Source organism: Sinohyriopsis cumingii, chromosome 16 (assembly GCF_028554795.1).
Source record: "Sinohyriopsis cumingii isolate HCF-2022 chromosome 16, ASM2855479v2, whole genome shotgun sequence".
NCBI classification, from domain to species: domain Eukaryota; kingdom Metazoa; phylum Mollusca; class Bivalvia; order Unionida; family Unionidae; genus Sinohyriopsis; species Sinohyriopsis cumingii.
In genome coordinates, this window is record NC_142976.1 from 60225541 (window position 1) to 60245868 (window position 20328).

General features: G+C 37.0%; 1 protein-coding gene across 1 annotated transcript; it reads left to right on the forward strand.

The window, feature by feature from the left end:
• Nucleotides 1–5764: 5764 nt before the first annotated feature.
• LOC149780520 (ileal sodium/bile acid cotransporter-like) lies at nt 5765–18025 on the forward strand. Its single transcript, XM_089937517.1, has 3 exons — nt 5765–7083; nt 13146–13320; nt 15749–18025. Exons 1-3 carry the CDS (start codon nt 6319–6321, stop codon nt 16384–16386), a joined length of 1578 nt encoding a protein of 525 aa, XP_089793643.1. The 5' UTR covers nt 5765–6318; the 3' UTR covers nt 16387–18025.
• The last annotated feature ends 2303 nt before the right edge of the window (nt 18026–20328 follow it).

The window sequence follows — 20328 nt, forward strand, 5'->3', positions numbered from 1 at the left end:
GGTGTCCGTCGTCAATGGGAACGCTACTTATCGGCAATTCACAGCATTTGTTCAGTCCTTTTATACGTATCAATGGTTTCGGGTTCATGCCATCTTTTGCCATTCATATGGTTGATTCAAACAGACAACTAAAGTTAGTATATTGTATTAATTTCCAAGACGAAATACAATTAGTGTTCTTACTAAACAACGTGTGACATATTGCTGTCATTGGTAATGCTTCTTAGTTCTATGCTACGCTCATTTAATGCAACCTGTAAATGCGCATCTTTTGTGAAACATTGCAAGATATCATTGTTGGCATTTTGGGAGTATTTTATTTTGGAACTCCACATTGTGTATTTTGTGTAAAATATTTTAAATATTTTGTACTGTGGGCATACATTGCAAGGATTGTGTCGTCAGACGCACCGTATTGTCGCTGCAGTTCCGCGATCCCGCTTCACAAGAACTGAGTCATCAGACTTCGTGATAGTCGTGCCAGAGCAGGCGTGTCCATCCCGCAGGTCACAAGAGGCCCAGTCCTTTACATTGTGCGGCCCAAGGCCATGTATGCAGTCCTTTTGAAACTATGCATTTTAACCAATACTTATTCCAGTTCTCTTATTGTTTTCTGTTGCTGTTTTATACATCCACCACAATGTGATTATCTTATGTACAATATTATTACAATCATAAGAATGTTATTAGTGTCGTATAATAATTGTGTTGGACTTTCGTATGTAATTATTAAGCTGCTCATGCTCATGCAACCGGTGACCTTAAACACTTCATCTGTTTTGGCCCCCAGCCAAAAGAGGTTGGACGCCCTTGTGCTAGATTAAATTCCTCTATCCAATGTTCGAAAAAAAAAAAAAAAACACTGGCATCTCAACACCCTACTACAGAGCTAATTTCCAAATGCTGTGAGCGCAATAGTACGGACGTGCGTCACAATAGACTAGATAATGAACAACTACAAGTAGAATTTGTTTTAATATTACAAAATTAACCCGAAGCAGCTTGTTGTATCTTCTACGGGAGTTCTTGTTGTACGCTTAATCGGTATTGAACAACACGAACGGACGTATATAAAGACAACAACATCGCACACCTACCTCTCTGCATGCATTCGTACGTAGGTACCCACATACCTTTACCTGCCTTTCTGTCTCTGTTAATATTACCTTTCTTTTCAAAGAAAGATCCTTTTCCGACAGGAGCGTCAATGAACTTAACATATCTTCCCCATCCTCACCCAAACACTTTTTAATTATATCAAACGTCACCAGTGCTGTGTTGAGTTTCTTCAGATTTCAGTCCAACCCATTCAGAAAACTTCTGAATTCTCAATATCTTTTCTAATCAATGAATGCTCCAGTCGGTTATTGGATAGAATATTTTGTGTGTAAAATTAAAGATTTCACTCTAACTCTGTCAGAAAACTTTTCAATTCTTAATATCTTTTCTAATTAGTGAACACACGTAAAGGTACAAGAACTGAATCGTCTGTGTAAAATTAAAAAATAACTTGTCATTATATGTGGCGTTCTGACGTATTGGGGTGGGGTTCTTCCAATACGATTTAATTAAATTATGATGAAAGTTCCACCCTGGCTCGTTAGGTTAGAAAGTTAAATTAGTGACGAGATAGATTTACAGCTCTGAGCCCCCAGTCAGCAATGACGAAGGTTAAATTATAGAGAACACGAGATGAAATTCAATCAATAACAATTTAATAAATGTGATAATTTAAAACGATAACTTCCAATCACTCGTCTTTCCCTCGACCAAGTGACAGCCTAATTCATCCCGTGATTTACAGTGTGAGTTCGATTTTCCCCTTGTCCTTTCATCTACTCATCTATTTCTTCCCGCTGATTCTTCCTTCTTTCCGTTCCTCTAACTCCTCCTTTGTCTCTGTTTCCCTCTCTACTATCTCCTTCTCCAACTTCGCTCCCAGACTTCAACTTCTCCTGACTTCTCTCCTTTCTTCTCCTTTCCTCCGTCTCTACTATCTCCTCCAATTCGCTCCTAGACTTCAACTTGTCCTGAGTTCTCTCCTTTCTTCTCTTTCCTCTGTCTCTCTATCTGAGACTACGGGACCAAACTGAAACTGGTCTGTCCCTCAAAGCTTCCTGTGATAAACCACAAGGTGTTAACATATGTTTTATCGAATCTCACCTCACATTATATCGACAATTAATCATCAGATAGCTATCACTGTTTCGGTCACGCATGCATACACATCGAAATTCCCACACACTTCTTGCAGGGTAAACAATGGCGTAATAACACAGTATCGGCGAATTGTTATACAGACATCAATACATTGCGTCACGTCAGTATATACACATATATATTTAATCTCATCGGACTACAATCTGACAAAAATCAGACGCATGTCTGTACATTACAAATATTCAACAATGGCAAAATCTATAATCATATGAACATATGTGTTAGCATACTATAAAATACCCACATAGCAAAGTACAATATTAACTCTTACGACGGCTAGCAAGCTATATAATTCTTTACAAATATAAACTCATTTCTTCAAAATATGCAAACATATTAACAAAACAAAGTAATTCTTCGTACTACGATTCTAGTAATAATAAAGTATACATACGACCTACAATTAAAATGCAGTCGCATTCCACAAAGACCGAACAAATATCTACTGACCTTATTTGAAGCTTTCTACTTAGAATTTCCTGCTCTAAGATTTTCTTTTTTTTATTTTTGGGGCACCAGACAGATGCCCCCCCCCCCTTTCCTAATTACATAAATTATTTATGTGTTTTTGTATTCCCCCAGATATGTTGTAATGTATTATTTCATCGTTTTTGTAACGTGAATTTAGGGGTTCGGGTATTTATTCAATCCCTAGTGTATCTATAGAGGAGTATCTCCGAGAGTGATTTAGATTATCCTCTCGGTTCAAATTCCTCTATTTCGTTTTCTCTGTGACCTTGCTAGGGTCTCCTATATCCCATGTATGTTATATGTTTGTGCTATTTGTTATGTATGCTATAATGTATTTTTGTTGGGATAGCTTGTTAAATCAAATTCTTGTAGTGTATAAGTTTTTCTACTATATTCCGTGTTCACATACCACGGAAGATCCTGTTTGTACTTTTCGAATTTGGGAGAAAGGTGATTTCCCCTTAATTTTTGAATCTTAATGATTCTTATGAATGTGCTGTATCACCTTTCTTAATAAGATTAGACTGAGCTCCAGGGAGGGTTCACATTTTTTTTAATTTCTTATGCTTCTCCCCCATGGAGCTCGTCTATCTTTTAGTTATAAATGTTTCTAAATGTGTTTCAAAGTAATATTTGAGAGATAAGTGAGAAAAAAAAAATAATAAAAATAAAAAAACAAAAAATAAAAATTTAAATTTAATTGCTTTGAGTTGCAGACCAAAATTTGATTATATATATTTTATTTAAATTTAGATAAGTTTTACATTTGAATTTTAATATAAAAATTCAATTTCAAGTCACATAGATTGTTGTTGGAGTTAGTGATAGAATAGATAGAATTTTAGTTTAAAATTTATTTTTCAAGAGGGGTTCCTTTCCAGATTCTGCCATGGGCCTGTTCACTTCGCGTAGCGCCATGTGACATAGCCCCATGGCCTCATCATCTGTACTTTCCCTCTTGAAATCTATTCTATATTAAAATTTAATAGGCCCACATATTTTAATTGTGTTTACTATAAAACTAGAGATTTTGTATAGCGTTTCTTTGTTAAAATCTCCGTCAAAGTATAGTAGACTTTGCGGCTTAAAAGAGCTATTTTTATTTATTTCATTTATTATTATTGTTCTTTCATTTAGTGTTTCCCTACAGTATAAAATTATATGTCTTTTACTATAAGACCCTATTTTACACAGCGGACATTTTGGCGGTACTCTGACCATACGCCGTCTCGCTGCCACCTATCCTGTCAACGACCTACAATTAAAATGCAGTCGCATTCCACAAAGACTGAACAAATATCTACTGACCTTATTTGAAGCTTTCTACTTAGAATTTCCTGCTCTAAGATTTTCCCGCCAATAACGAATGGCTATTCGGAGTTACGCTAACCTCCACTCTGGGTAATTTCTCTCAGCGAACTAACTTTTGCCGGAAAACGCGGGGATATCATTCTACCCAAATCAAGGTCTCTCCCCTATCTCGATTCTGATTGGGTGGCGCTGTGCCCCTGTCCAATCGTCTTAGCGGCCAGTTCAACCTGTCTGTCTGTTTGTAGGGAAAGAAGTTAAGACACTCCCACTTCTTTCAGGCAACTTCTTTTGATCTTGGAAAACATTTTGACACCTAGGTGATAATTGGCTGTCTGTGACTTTGCAACTCCGATGTCCGGTTCTTCTATTCCTGCCACAACAATCTTACGTAACGGATTAGTGCTAGCCTTCGGCAATGTTCGACATCAAACAATGGCCTGTCAGAATTACCTTGATTATACATGTTTCAACTGGGTTACTCAGGGTCGGGGTAAACGTGACACCATATTATTAATCGGATATATGTACCAATAAAAGACATAACTGCACCGATAAGAGGTACATTACAGGAGAACGTCGATTACAGACTTCGATGTATTATTATTGTTATTATTAATGTAAATAAAGCAAATAAATGCATTATAAAATATTATTATTATTATTATTATTATTATTATTATTATTATTATTTGTTTGGAAAGAAGAAAATGACATATTTTCTTTATGGCAGGCATAGTAACAACATCTGAAATGTGCACGTAAATAGCATACATTTTCCACCATTTCAGTAACAAATTCTTTATAAAGTACGGTTTGCTATATATGTTGTCATAGGTAGTCAGGTAAAGGTTATCACTAGGTCAGCAGGTGTTTACGGTCAGCAAAACGCCACGTAATCAAACCAGTCATCCTTTTAACACAACCTATTTCCTAGGGATATATTCCTGATACGACCTGTTTCCTTAGGGCTGTTTACCTGTTACCTTATCAGCTATGGGAAAAAGTCGCAGACGATGAACTTTTATGTTGTGAAAGAGAGTGATATTTTTTTTGTGTTCTCATTCAAATTCCTAAATAATTTTTCTGAAACCCGTTTTAAATTGCATGAATATAATGTGTCATTTCTTCTTGACATCTTGTTTTATTTCTTGTGTTTGAAAATATATTTGCAACATTATATTAAACGTTTTAAAAATTATCTTCAGGTCTGAGTTACGGATACTTCTTTTTAAAAAATGGTACAAAATGGATCAAGTGAAAAATTATTAAAAATAATATTAATTGATGACTACATTATTAATGCCTGTAGAATATTCCAGTCAAACTTATGCTGCACACGGTTAGTATACACGTCATAACAGGGATAGCCGTCACAAAAATCAGGGTAATCTTTTGCCACTGGTTTCCATATTTTCCAGACATATTGAATATGTCTGATACTAAAGCAACTGGCGAATTGCATGGAATCTGCATGTATGAATCTTATTACCAAAGACTGCCTGGTTTTTGCAATATCGGTCATGACTGCATAGTATACTAGACGTGAATAAGGGATACCGATATTTTTTGCACCGAAAGTTTCTCTCGGCTCAGAGGTTTCACCTTCATCACAATTTTTGTTGCTGCAACAAATTCAAAATAAACTGCATCGGTACATTTTCATATCTTTTCAGCTTGCATGCTCTTCGTAAATCGATTTATGAGGACTCATCTTGGTGCTGAAATAAGGTACTATACGGTAATGTGTGAAGTGCCTAGAAGCGTCTTTGGTACGACAGTGCTATATAGTGAAACGGAGAAGGAAGGTATATGTGTAAATTCTAGTCCCATGAATCGGGCACCGCTGACTTTTAACGGATACTAATAATGAAACAACTGAGAATTCGGCTTAATAGGTTGCACAGTGGTATTTTCTTGTGAATATTTAGTTTCGCTTTGCCGCTGATGAGCGCTAGCTATTAATGCCTCTATTCAAGTCGTGGGACAATGAACTTTGTTTATTTTGAGTGGAGTTTTTTAAGTTAAGCCTGGTGTAAAAGGCAGTGTGAACAGAGAACTATAACTATGCGGAAACTATGTTAATACATGCACAGGATATTCAAATTAAGTGTTGCATTCGTCAACAAGCAGCCGACAGAGAACGACTGAGTGCAATTCTGAAAGTGGGGACAAGGACTATTGTGTTTAGGACCTTACTTCGCCTTTTCGTCCACTAGACAAATAGTAAATCTCATTTAGATTTGATGTTTTGAGCATATTCTTTCAATGATACCAAATGCAAGAACGCTATTTTGTTAATTATCCACAACCGCAAACATGACGCTGGATTTTGAATTGATGCACACGGTGCAAATCATGGATGCTCTTTACTACTTTTGCTCTTATCTAATCGTTACGTCTGCTTTTGCCTTACACGCCGATGAAAGGGTACCATTCGTGGGAAGCACACATGTGTCATTAAATGATCCATCTGATCAAACAGTTGCAGGCGTAGCATTCAGAGTATTTTTAGATTCTGCTGTTGATACAGTTATCATGTATATGGATTCATCAGTCACAGTTGCTCTCAATTCGTCTTTTCACTGTAATGGGTCTGGAAAGGATTATGCCATGACAATTCGCGCTTCTCCTTCGGACGTGTTAAAGGTCAAAACCCCGGAAAGTGTCTATTTGAACTGCTCTGCAGGTATCGCAAATGAAGTTCAAAACAAAAGTAATCCGCAAATGATATTTGAAGGTACATATATTCATACAGGTTCTGTTACAGTTGAGCTCATCAGTGTCCAGTTGGGGCTTGCGATAATTACATTTTCGGTTTATGATTCGACGGAATTTAAAAATTCTATACTTCACAATAATAAATCAAACATGTTAATTCTTGGGGAACAGAATATAGATGTCCGAGTACTACGCATGATTCGCCCAGTTGACACCATATTCCGAGTTATCATTTACTGTGTTCAAGTTTTTGCCACTACGGGGTTTGGGGTTAAACTGGATTTAGATATTGTCAAAAATACACTTAGAAGACCAATAACCCCGGGCATTGGATTTTTTGGCCAGTATGTCATCATGCCTCTAGTGAGTATTTCCTTCCTCCCGTTTTAACACACACACACACACACACACACACACACACACACACATATATATATATATATATATATATATATATATATATATATATATATATATATATATATATATATATATATATATATATATATATATATATAAAACCGCTCCGTTGGCATAGTGGTTAGAGCGTCCGCCTCGGATGCGGGAGATTGTGGTTTTGATCCCAGGCCGAGGCATACCAAAGACTTACAAAAATGGTACTAACAGCTGCCCCGCTTGGCGCTCAGCATTAAGAGGTTAGTGTTAGGACTGGTCGGCCTAGTATCAGAATAATGTGACTGGGTGGAACATCATGCTACATGTCTGCGGCATGATGCCCCAATGCTAGACATCACTATAAACTGCCACATTGCAGACATCAAGGCAATATGACTGAAAAATTGTTAAAAATCCAAACCACATCATTTATATATATATATATATATATATATATATATATATATATATATATATATATATATATATATATATATATATATATGTAACATAGACCAAGGTAAGTTGATCACAGTGTATTCTAAATTACACACGAGTACAAAATGCTATGTCTGTGCTCATGCACAACGGAGTCTTTAGTGCAAACCGCTTAGGTCTTCCGACTATGTGCTCCAATTTGAATAGACCACTAATTGCTATGTCTGGTGTCAGCAGTTGGATTATAGACCTGTACATGGGTAGATACAGTATTGATAAATACATATAACGAGAAAGTTTTCTATTCCTCCTCACTGTTCAATGAGGCCCGTTTGAGGTGGAATAGGTGTTCTAGTTCCTCGCTTGTTCTAGACAAAGTTTGACCCAGATGGTGGGGGAGGGGTGCCGATGAGAATTTCACGTGTGCGTTCATAACTTGAGAAAATAAACAGAACAGAAACGAGTAAACAGCTCCTCAGTCTCCCCTGATCGTTCACCCATGTGTCGATTTAATTGAAAACAGCTCTACCTTACCTACATGTATATTACATAATAATAATAATAATAACAACAACAGTAACAAAAATAGCAACCACAATTTTGTTGTAAAAAGGAAAGAGACTTTGAAATTTAAAACTGGCTTTTTTTTGTTTACATTATTTCTTTGTCATTAGGTCCTATCTGCTTCGTAATCGTGCAGCAGCATCTGCATCGATTGGTTATTTGTTGGTTTATATGGGGGGCTTCTTTTCTTTTCTTCTGCAAATAAACTCCTCTACAGTAGTTTAATAAAGTTTGCTTACAAGACTAAGTAAACAGGTTCTGATGATGTGCCTTTATATACCTTGAACTAGAAATATCATTTTGCGTAAATTTGAATATAGGATGGTTTACAAAATAACACTGGGTGACTGTGTCTAAGGCCTTCCAATCAAGGACCGCTCAGGTAGCATAAGTGGTTATAGCGTCCGTCTCTGTTGCTGAAGGTCGCTGTTTCGATTTTTGGTCGAGTCATATCTGAGACTTATAACAATGGTACTAGCAGCTGCCTCGCTTGGCTCTCAGCATTAAGAGGTTAATGTTAGGACTTGTCGATCGTGTGTCAGGATAATGAGACTGAGAGGGGCATCAAGCTACAAGTTTGCGGCATGATGCACCAGTGCTAGACATCGCTATAAACTGCCACGCTGCAGACATCGTAGCGATATGACTAATATTGTTAAAACTACGTTAAAATATAAATCACACACACACACACACACAATTCGGTGATTGCTGTACACCTCTGCATTATCCTTGCAAGTTTTGAGTCAATTGTATTTTTAAACGGTGACGAACAGGTCATGCATATATATTGTGTGATCACTGTCGTAAATATCAAATACTATACTGTTTTAGCCAAAGCACTGAAGCTGCACATCATGTATATATGTTGGGTTTTTTGGAAGGGGTGGTGGTTAATTTAACGCCATTTTTCAGTACATGATCGGATATCCAACTCGGCCAGTGTATTTGGCGAAGGAAGAACCCAGGAAGAAACAACGGCCCATGGGAAGCTACTGGCAAGTTTTCTCGCATACCAAAGCTGTCCGAGCCTGAGACTCGAAACCCACGCAGAGGTGATTTCGATGAGAGCGCCTCAAACCCCACCCCCATATGTTTTAACTTGGCATAATCATATCTCAGTAACATGTTACTCGTATTAACTTCGTAACATCGTTTTATTATGCAGAGTCGAGGGTTTACATTTCACGCCATTTTGTCAAATACTATTTACATTACATCCACTTCAGTCTTAAACAAACAGTTCGTAATGAATCTGGGATATTTCCTCTGTCGATCTAAAATTGCGGAGCTGGGTTAATAATTTATTTATTCAGCTAGAAAGACGCACAGTGTCCTATGTTTTGTAAGGGATTTTTTCTCTTTTCTCCTTTTATAACTTCAAAAGAATCACTCAGTAAGTTATTTGCACAACTTTTAACGAGTCATGGAAAGATCGTTGGTTTGGGGTTGCACAGTTACGTAGAAATGACTACAGGGAAAAAGAAAGTAAAGCAATATAACACACACACACACACACACACACACACAGAGGATGCATTTATTTTAATGGAAACAATACTCCAAGGGAGACTTTATTGTGGTGAAGAAAACCAGACTCTTGCATCATTTTTACTCCAGGAAAAAATGACTTTAGAACAAAAAACACGAGTTATCGCGGCGGTGGTTGGGTTGTTTGTGCGAGGATGAGTATGGTGGAGAGTCTGCTCTACTGTTATTTTTCTATATATGAAGTCCGTGTGTGTGTGTGTGTGTGTGTGTGTGTGTGTTTTGGGGCTGGGGTGAGGTGGGGGATGGTGATAACTAGCCAACAAGTGCTACGTGTAAGCGGACAAAGTCGCTCTAGATTAGAGTAGTTAAGAAGGTCTGAGGTCTTGAGCACTCGGGTATTTTTTAATTTGAAAGATAATTACACATAATAACAGCAGAGCTTTTAAAATTGATTTTCAAACTTAAACTACAGCGAGCCAGACACCCTCACCTTCCTCGGTACATAAACGACAAGTAGGTTTTCATGATCATGACATAAGTGATCGTCAGAAGATATGTTAAATGAAAGACGTAATGATAAATAGACACATTAAAAATAATATATTTATATTGTCAGCCATATATTGTTTCACGAATGGAATTAACTTTTATTTTGCATTCTCCTTATAGTTGACTTTTGGGGCTTTGTAATTGTGTTAAATGATTCGTTTGACTTATCCGCCAAGCTGTGTTCTATGTTATTTAATAAGTTCCAGTTGTTGCCTGTTTAAGTCTAACTCGTCTCAGAGGGTTTTTTATCCAGTGTTTAACACAGCTTCCTCCCAAACAGTATCCCTGTTTGTAGAATGAAGCTTTGGAAGCCGTCAGTAGAGATATTTGAAGCTATGTTTCAGTGGTAGATGTATTCTGCATATGGAGTTCTAGCCATTTCAACAAAATGAAGGTCATTCTTGACCATACATTTAATTATTCCCATGCGCTATTTATTTATAACATGTTCAAGATTAATAAAAGTCAGACCTTAGACCACTCTATTCGTCATGACATATGTAACTGACTCATCATGGATAACGCTTGATATCTTATTGTTAACGTGTAGCATGTTTGATATGTTTTCCTTCTATTAATCTCTGGAATCATTGAACTTGCTGTTGTCCCTGAGTACACTATACTAGCTAACTTTATCGAGGATGTACAACTATAATACATCGGATATATGAAGCTTCATTATAATATCGTTCGAATTCTTAAACTTTTTCAAGTAAAAATCATACACAATTCACTCTCCAACATACATAAATCGCCCTTTATCGGTTTGTCTAATGTGACTTCCTTTCTAAATCAAGCCGACAATTTCAGAGAATTCTTTCACTAGCATCCTTGTGCTTCTAAGCTATGGCATCGGTGGAGTATTCTTTTATGCAGGTCTTGCATGTGCATGGCAAACCCATTATATTGAGAAAAAAAAAATTGTTCTGGTTTTGGATTAAAAGTGTCACATTCGTACCGTAGATTATATTGAAATTCGTACACTATCTACTTTTTTTTCCTTCTAAATCCCAAGCATCGACCGAGTAAACACCAATCTTTTTTTCTCCATCGTGTGTGGTTTGTACACGATCTATTTATTTTTTATATCCCAAGCATCGACCAAAGAAACACCAATCTTCTTGCTCCATCGTCTGTGGCGTATTATATCCACTTGTCTTCAGTATCGTTCAAGTTGTTAAATCAACGCAAAATCTTTGCGGAATATCCACTGTTCACATTTGTGGTGGTATAATAGCTAGCGTGTTCTATGACACGATATATTATCTGCATACCAATCCACTATCCCTGCGTTTAATAGTCGATGGATACCAATTTGCTTGATAAACAAGTAACGACATTTTATAATAGTATCGCGGCGTGTTGCAATTAACGTAGCACTGTGTGCTAATTTTCCACCGTATCGAAAACGTGATGAAAATGTGTTTCAGTTATTTCAGAAATTCGAAACGTTTCTGGCATCTTGCTAAATGGCATATCGAAAGAGTTCATGGAACCTTTAAACTGTACTGTCCTTCTTTTCGTTTGTTGGCTTGTTCTTTTCTCTCGTATTAGTCTAAGCATCGCTGTTCCAAAACATACGGAACAGTTCATTCGAGCAATACCATTGGATTAATCCTTAAAACATAGTTAATCCTTTTTTAGGTTCTTCAATTCAGCCGAGCGTGTTATGATAATAGGATCGTTCAAACTGTATATAAACTCTAAAATTCAAAATGCAGCCCTAGAGAACATAATCAAGAATTTCGTGGAAATACCTAATTATCGTGCTATTGGTCACTCAAGGCATCCTTTTTTTTTTAGATGTTTGAGGATTTAACAAAAAAGCTGTGAACCCTTTTCACAAACAAAATGTTTTTAAGATGAATATTCTACATATCTCCTTTTGTTTCTCTGAATTTTAACTTCAGATACCTTTTCAAGCAAATTTTTCCCTAGTTATATTATTTTGGCTGGATACACTCGATGGTTGTTTTGTGAATGATAAATTTATTATTTCGTTTTAAACTCTGTACAAACATGTTTTGTACCCTGTATGACTACATCCGGCTTCACATAAAATGGTCCCATCTTAATAGAATGTTGAAGAACGTCACAAATAAAAAGAAAAAATGAAATTTCCACTTATTCCGAATTTTTGCAGAAGCAAATCCGTACACCACGCACGACACCAATGTAGTATCAAATAAATTAACACAAAAGGTACATACTGAAACCTTACAGCTGATCGCTTGACTAGATTATTACCCGTCCGGATTATTGGGGATCTCTTTAACTTTAACGATCTTTGCATTTAGTGTTGAAGCTCGGTCTGATCTGTGATACGCATGGGCGCTCTTGCTTCCTTAAGTTATTATATAAAACCAAATCATAATTTGTGTCAACCACGTTTAGGAGGACAACTCAGACTTTTGTTTGATACATCTAATGAATACTGAATTCCTTAAAATGGACCTCGCTGATTAGAAACCATAAAGGAACATAAAAACTACACGCACTATTAGATCAGGTCCAACCTTGCTCACTTACTCTCTTTGGAAACATAATGTTCTTTACTGCATTCTATCGACGATTCTTACTCTTCGATATTCTATCGATGATTCTTACTCTTCGATAGAAGAGGATGCTTAATACTATTCTGTTTCATATGATGTCGGTGGAATGTGGCTACAGATTTAATCTTTCTGCCAAAATATAGAAATATCAAACATTGGTCATGCAGCGAGCTTCGTGTAAGTTCTACTAAAGTATGATCCTTTGTAAAAAGTTAACGGTGCAGTGGTCGTGACAATGGTTTGTCACTGACATTTTTTTGTTGGATTACAAAGTGTTTTTAAAAAAAATGATGTCGCTGCTCAACAGGTACGAAAATGTGTATGGACAAAGTTTACCATCAACCGTAGTACCTGATGTACGAGGTTTAAGGGGCTGATAACAGAATAAGAATGGGGTTTAACATGTGTTAAATACTGGACATTTCTTTACAGGTTGCTTTCGGAATAGCTAACCTAGTAACAACAGACAATCCGTTCATCTCATTTGGGATATTTGTTGCCGGGTGCTGCCCTGGGGGTGGAGCCAGTAACATGTACTCCTACTTGCTGAATGGAGACCTTTCGCTTTCCATCACCATGACAACAATTAGCACCATAGCCGCTTTGGGTAAGTTTGGAAGTAACACCACGAAGAGTATGTATATACCATTTTGCTTATAACTAGATGAAAAGAGAGAGCTATATAAAAAAAATTATAATTTGCACATGGTGAAAGAGAACGAGAGAAAGATAGAAAGAATGAAACAAAGTTATAAAAGAGTAAAGGTGAATAAGAATGTACAGTAAGGAAGTTTCATTAACAGAGTATGTTTTCAAAGATTTGTCTGGTGTATGCTACTGGGGGCTGTTTTAAACATTGTTGCTTTAAGAAATAGACTAAACAAAGATGTGAGGTGCTGCGTATTCAATGTCTCATTTTTGGACTAAATAACGTGTAATGATAGAACAACTAGGGCAAACATATGTATTGCTCAAGCCATTATCTACTAAAGTAATCGATAAAATATAGTAAATGATTCTGCATGTAGAAACTTAAAAATGTTCATCACGTTTAACGTAAACAACGAAGCATCATTTTGGAGATAAAGACAGTTTTGAGGGAATGAACGGTATCGATCCAAATGTATCCTATGGGATTGAAGAAAGATTAAAAAAAAAATGGAGACCAAGGAAATAAAAGTCGAATATTCTATGCAGTTATTTCAAATATAAAATTAGCAGCATACGAGGAAAAACAATTCCACCTACATCGTTGTTAGAGATCGATAGCATAGCTGGGATTCTAACCACGTGGGAGCTTCCTATACAGTTGTCTGTGATAGAATCTCAAATCTGGATAGTATTTCTCAAATGGAGGAAAAGCACATGGAATCCAAGCGACACTATACAATAGCGTTAGTGATGTGGCGGTTGAGAGACGGGTATAGGGTGTTGGGCTAAAGCAGCTAAATAATACCATTAAATAGTAAATACAGACCTAATAGGGTGATTATTGCCCTCAGCCACGCTGATGGGCAGTGCTCTACTATTGTGATTGTGTTTCCTACATTTCGCTTTAAGGCAGTGTTCTACTATTGTCATTGTGTTTCCTACATTTCGCTTTCATTTTGCTACACTTATTGCATAAGTATGACAAGATCTGCAGTATTTACAAACATCACTTTTGATTTTTGCCCAATAGAAGTGATTCAAGATCGTATTAATCCCTAAATGACCAGCTAAAGGAGTTTCATGGGCCAGACTTGGCATTTTCTGTCTGTATGATTTTGGAACTACAATTTGATAGTTCATTGACCACTCGTCATTAGCAGGTACCTCGGCAGATCTCCATTTTCTCATAAGAATCCCATTTTTGATGCAATAACAGACAGATACTTCATTGCCTTCAGTTTCACTAATGGCCCTTTGGAAAAAAAAAACAGGAGATCTCAGTATCTTTTTCCTGTTCGACGACAAGTGATTATCGTTTGTCACCCTGATTAGAATAAAGAGAATGAGTAGTTAAAAGAGGATCACTGTGATGAATACCTTAAGACGCAATACAGATTCCCGTATGGGGGTCAAGAGTTCAACCTTCCAAAAGAAATGAAAGTTTGTTACATGAAAATTATCACGTAGTCCAGGTATATCATTGGCTCAACATAACAATTCTTACTCTGAGAAAGAATAATTTTTTTTTTTTTTAAGTTCTTTACCAAAACTGCCACTGATGTTTGAAACAAGGTCAGGAACTAGGTCAGCATTAGATACAATGTCTCTATTATTAGTTGTTTAAGTGTAAAATACAAAAAGGTCAGTCAGAACTGAACTCTGTTCTAGACAATATCAAATCCAGTAAACAAAGTTACATGACAATAGCATGTAATAGAATTAAAATTTAAAAAATTACGACATCAGACGGACAATTAGTTAAATCAAATATACATAACACTGCGGCTTTCTATTGAATACAGGTTTTATTTTTCCTTGGTTAGTTAACACCATGAGACTAGAGTGTATTTGTGTGTGTGTGTGTATGTGTGTATGATTTGAATTTTAACGTAGCTTTAAAAAAATGTCAGCCATATCGCTACGGTGTCTGCAGTGTGGCAGTTTATATGGATGTATGTCACTTGGGCATCATGCCGTAGACATATAGCATGAAATCCCACCCAGTCACATTATACATACACCAGACCGACCAGTCATAACACTAACCTCTTAATGCTGAGCGCCAAGCGAGGCAGTTGTTTGTACCATTTTTATTAGTCTTTGGCGTTACTCGGCCGGGGCTCTAACCCGCGACCTCCAGCATCCGAGGCGGACGCACTAACGACTTGGCCACCGGAACTGTCTCTGGAAAAAGAGAAATAATATTAATGGTATTCTTAGAGACTATAATATGATTTAAAAGGAACTGATTGGAGTATGAAGTGTACTAAATCTGCTACTGAAAACAATAATCTAATGTAAAAATTAGAACTTGGATTCTTCCACTGTACACTCCTAAAATGTGCTGCAGTCATCTATTTTTTCGTTTTCTTTCTCCTTTTCAGGAATGATGCCATTGTGGGTGTATACATTAGGTTCTCTCATCATTCAGGATGAAAATGTACAAGTTCCATTCACCAACATAGCCCTTTCTCTCTCCATCATCATCATTCCACTTTTTGCCGGTGTCTTCTTGAAATACAAATTTCCAAAAGTCGCTGAGTGGATTAGCAAAGCTCTAAAACCAGTCATCCTGGTCGCTATTATTTGCTTCATAATTGTTGGTATAATTTCCAATCTTTTTATATTTCCCATGTTAAAACCACGAATAATTATTGCTGGATGTCTTTTACCATATATTGGTTATTTACTTGGTGGCATAATCGCTGCCATTTTTCGACAGCCATGGACAAAGATCAAAACAATTGCCATAGAAACTGGGTTACAGAACACAAGCGTAGCCTATATTTTGCTTACAAGCTCGTTTCCAGCGCCAACGGGAGACATGGCTTCCGTAGCTTCCATAGCCACCTCCATCATGACACCTATACCACTAGTACTGGTGACAATCGTATACCTTCTGTATCAGTGGTGCAGTGAAGGAAAGTACAAGGAAGTACCGAAGAATGACACTGAAAAGCCCAAAGACAAGGCTGATGAAAATGAAGAAAATTTAATTACGGAGAAACTTACAACAGTTTGATTTTTGTGAAAGCATATGACAGCTTGTACTTAAAAGTTGCATTGACAGTGTTGTGTATCTATATACTTGCAACCTCAAAGGTGAAGAATTTAGTTTCCATTGTAAGAATATTAATATACATGCCTAGTATGAGAAAAATAGCACAATGTCGTAAACATCAGTGTAGTTTATAGTCGTTTGATCATGATGGAACACTCCCATCACTCCCGTCTGTCACTAGATGGCGTGAATGTATTCTGAAATTCCTAGGCTGGTTCTCTTTCTAAAATAAAACTTCACTCATTAGCAAAAATGTCGGAAACGATATACAAGCGTCGAAAGTATACATTCGCTATATTTGGACTAGTTTGCGACGAGTTATATTTCATCTATGATTGAAACCTACAAGCTCTACAATTCGGTACAGAAAACGATGGCCATTAATTTCTAAAAGATCCAGAAATGATATTCATATATAAACCTTACCAGCAATCATCTAGATTCACGGGAACTTTTCATGATGGTGGAGATGAGGACTTTGACTTTGGGTCTGACGTTTGGGTGTTTTCTTGTACGGTCGATTTGTGTACTTGTTTGCAGTCACTGATGTGCAGGGACAGATATCACTATCTTTCTGTATCTGTGTGGCGTGAGTCGTACTCATTTTATTATTCCTAAATGAATGCGAGCATTGGAAATGCAATTGAGAGGATTTTATTTGTTAGTAAAAGATACATCACTGGGCAATATTTGGCAGAAAACGACGTCATCTCTTGAAATTCTTGCAGGCAATGTTAACCGGTGTTTGTAGAATCACGCGATAACTACTTGGCCCATAACTGTTTCCAATGTTTTGTAATTCATTAATAGCACTTTCAAAGGCTACTATTGTCTGGTCTGGCAAAATTCGTGTTTTCTATTTTAATAAAGACAGTGTATTTTTAATACTAATTCAGGCTGCTTTTTCGAGCACAAAGTGCAGTCATTGTGGATAGCTGGGCTTAGATCATGTACAATTTCTACAAGTTCAATATCCAAAGAATTTTCAGCCACAATACATGAAACATAGAGTTAGGCCAACATTATCCCCCGTAGTGCAAATGCAGACACGTTCACCTTACACGTGCGACTCTCACAGAAGTTCGCGATATCTGCTTAGAGCCACCAGAAAGACCACATATGTATTTTTATTGGCTGGTTTAATTTTTGGTTGTATAGCTAAAACGTTTCAGTCGCAAGCATCAAAACAGTCGTTTTGAATAATTCTCGTGTTCTTTTTCCAACAGAGCAATATTCATTAATAGCAAAGTCCAACACAAGCCCAGCGCCCCCCCCCCCCACTCCACCATGATGAAAAGTGAGCAACTTTGCTCAACATAGCAGCCTAAGTTACGCAGAAAGACAGTAACATGAAACTAGCCACAATTAGTCCCGACATGTCACTGAACAGTTTTAGTTTGAAATGGAGTCGATCATATCAGGTTCATGGACGTGAAACGTCAAAGGGTAAATTGTTTGCATATTCTAAAACTAGTAAGAAAACGAATTTGCTTTGTCATCATTTTATTTCTAAATTTCATTACAACAGAATGAAAAGAAACAATTTCACTATATATTTCTTTCACTTAATGCAAGAGTATTAAATTTAAGTTTACTTCAATCCTGCGTTCTAAGACTTCTACTTTCTCCAAAAGGACGAAACAAAAATATGGAGACTTTCCAAACTGACCCGAACTCTGAAATACGTATTAGTCATGCATTGGTTGCTTGAACGGGCAATTTGAAAAAGGTAAAAAGAAGGAAAAAACTCCAGTAGTTTGATGAAAACACAAACTCATGCCGATATTACGGTTGCTTCTTTGCGCTGGATAGTTCATAGTTATTAGTAATTTCGCATTATCAGGGCATAAATATCTTAAGAGTTCAACATTTTCGGCAATATCACACTGCCTTCATCAGCGACTAACTTGATCGTTAGGTTAATATAAAAGCAAACTCTTAACAAACAGGTAAAATACAGCAAATAGCAACGCCGAAGCTAATCTAACTATTTTAACTGCTCCAGGTATTGTTTTTACAATCTTGTTTGATACAAAGGTAACGTGCGATTGCTGATAATGTAGTGATTGATAATTCTGGACGAATGCATGTAAGATATAACCTTATCGTGTACAAGCGATTTTCTTTTACAGTTGAAGTAATACAACGTCTTTGTGATATAGAAAGATGTGTGGTTGCCTAATTCGGTTCGAACAATGAATAAGGCAATAATGTTGATCAAATGAACATGTTACGATCAGGGACAGACAATGCTCCAAACATCTATACTGAAGCTACGCGCTTCACAGTGCACGATAATAGTTAGCCAACGAATTGATTTTCGAATACCCACATATCATTGTCCACTATACCCATGTGCATTACCACGTGAGTAGTGAATAGGGATACTTTACGGACAATGGAAATTCCAGTCAAAACACCCCTGGGACACTTTACGGACAATGGAAATTTAACATGGCGAAAAATCGTGGGACACTTTACGGACAAGGGGAATTAACATGGGGAATAAATCGTGGGACACTCTACGGACAAGGGGAATTTAACATGGGATTTTTTTTTAAAAAAGGGGTAGGCAATAGAAAGGCTATCTCTTTTCGAGAAATATGGCTGACCCTGAAAAGGGCCTTTGGGTTTTCGTCTTCTTCTAATTTCTTCTTTTCCTCCACCAACTTCTTATTTTATCTCCAACACTCTTTCTCTTCTTTTTTTTCTCCTTCTCTTCTTTCTTCTCTTCCTCCTCTTCTTCTTTCTTCCTCTTCTCATTTTCCTCTTCTTTTTCAATTTTTTCGTTCCATGTTCTTATTCTTATCTTTTCCTCTTCATCCTCCTTCTCCTCCTTGATCTCTTTCATGACACCACTAATCTTGTCCTTTGCTTTCCTTAAATTGTTAATTTCCATCTTTACACGATGGGGACTATAGGAATAATGGTCTTCAACGAGTCTTATTAGCATCTGTTCCATTATTCCTAAGTTGTCTAAAACGTCTTGCAAGGTTTGTAATTTGTCCATTTGGTTTGACGCCATCTTCTTTTTATTCTTTGCAGAATGGTTTGAACGACGAATACTGTGGGTTCTTATACGAAAAGCGCGTACGTGAAGGAAAACATCCCCCTAAAACATAAAATTGATCTTACCTAGATGATGACCAAACATCGCGCGGACGTGAAGGAAAACGTCCTCCTACTTTTTCATTTCATATAATATAACCCCAACTATACTCTCCACATACGCTAAGAAACAATTAATAAACCCATAATCTACTATTCACACAAACATACCTTAGCTCTTATAAACACTAACACACCAACACATACCCTCACACATTAAAAAAGAGTTAGTGTTTATATTCACACTACTCTACCTACTCACATTGGCAAATCGATCGTTATTTCTTTTCTAGAGTATTGGGTAGCCCTGAAAAGGGCTGTTTTGTTTGGAACTTCATGGACACCTGGTTAATGGTGGCACCTTCCAGGCCTGGCGCCACATACACATCTTATCCCCCAGTTACTTTTTACCTTTTGAGGGGAGAGAGCAGAGGCAGGATATGTCGCTTCAGAATCCCAATTTTCACTCTCTGGGATTCTGAAATTTTTTCTTCTCTCCTTTTCCTCCTCCTCTTCTTTATATCTTCTCTCCTCCTCTTCTTTTTTTCTTCTTTCCTCCTCTCTTATCCTTCCCTCCTCGACAATGGCTTCAGCGGCCAGTTCATTTAATATGCGCCTGGCATATTCCAGATGCACATGAAGTTCCAACAGTTTCTCCAGTCTCGTGTTCATTTTTTGGTGTTGATCAATCAACAAGGGTAGCTGGACTGCCGAACGAGTTTCAATTTATACTGAAAGCGCGGACGTGAAGGAAAACATCCCCCTAAAAACATAAAATTCATCTTACCTAGATCA

Excerpts from the sequence above, each read along its gene's own strand:
- LOC149780520 (XM_089937517.1), top strand. The coding sequence starts at position 6,319 with ATGACGCTGGATTTTGAATTGATGCACACGGTGCAAATCATGGATGCT. Across the intron at positions 7,084-13,145 it reads AGTATGTCATCATGCCTCTA|GTTGCTTTCGGAATAGCTAA; the intron begins GTGAGTATTTCC and ends ATTTCTTTACAG. Across the intron at positions 13,321-15,748 it reads TAGCACCATAGCCGCTTTGG|GAATGATGCCATTGTGGGTG; the intron begins GTAAGTTTGGAA and ends TCTCCTTTTCAG.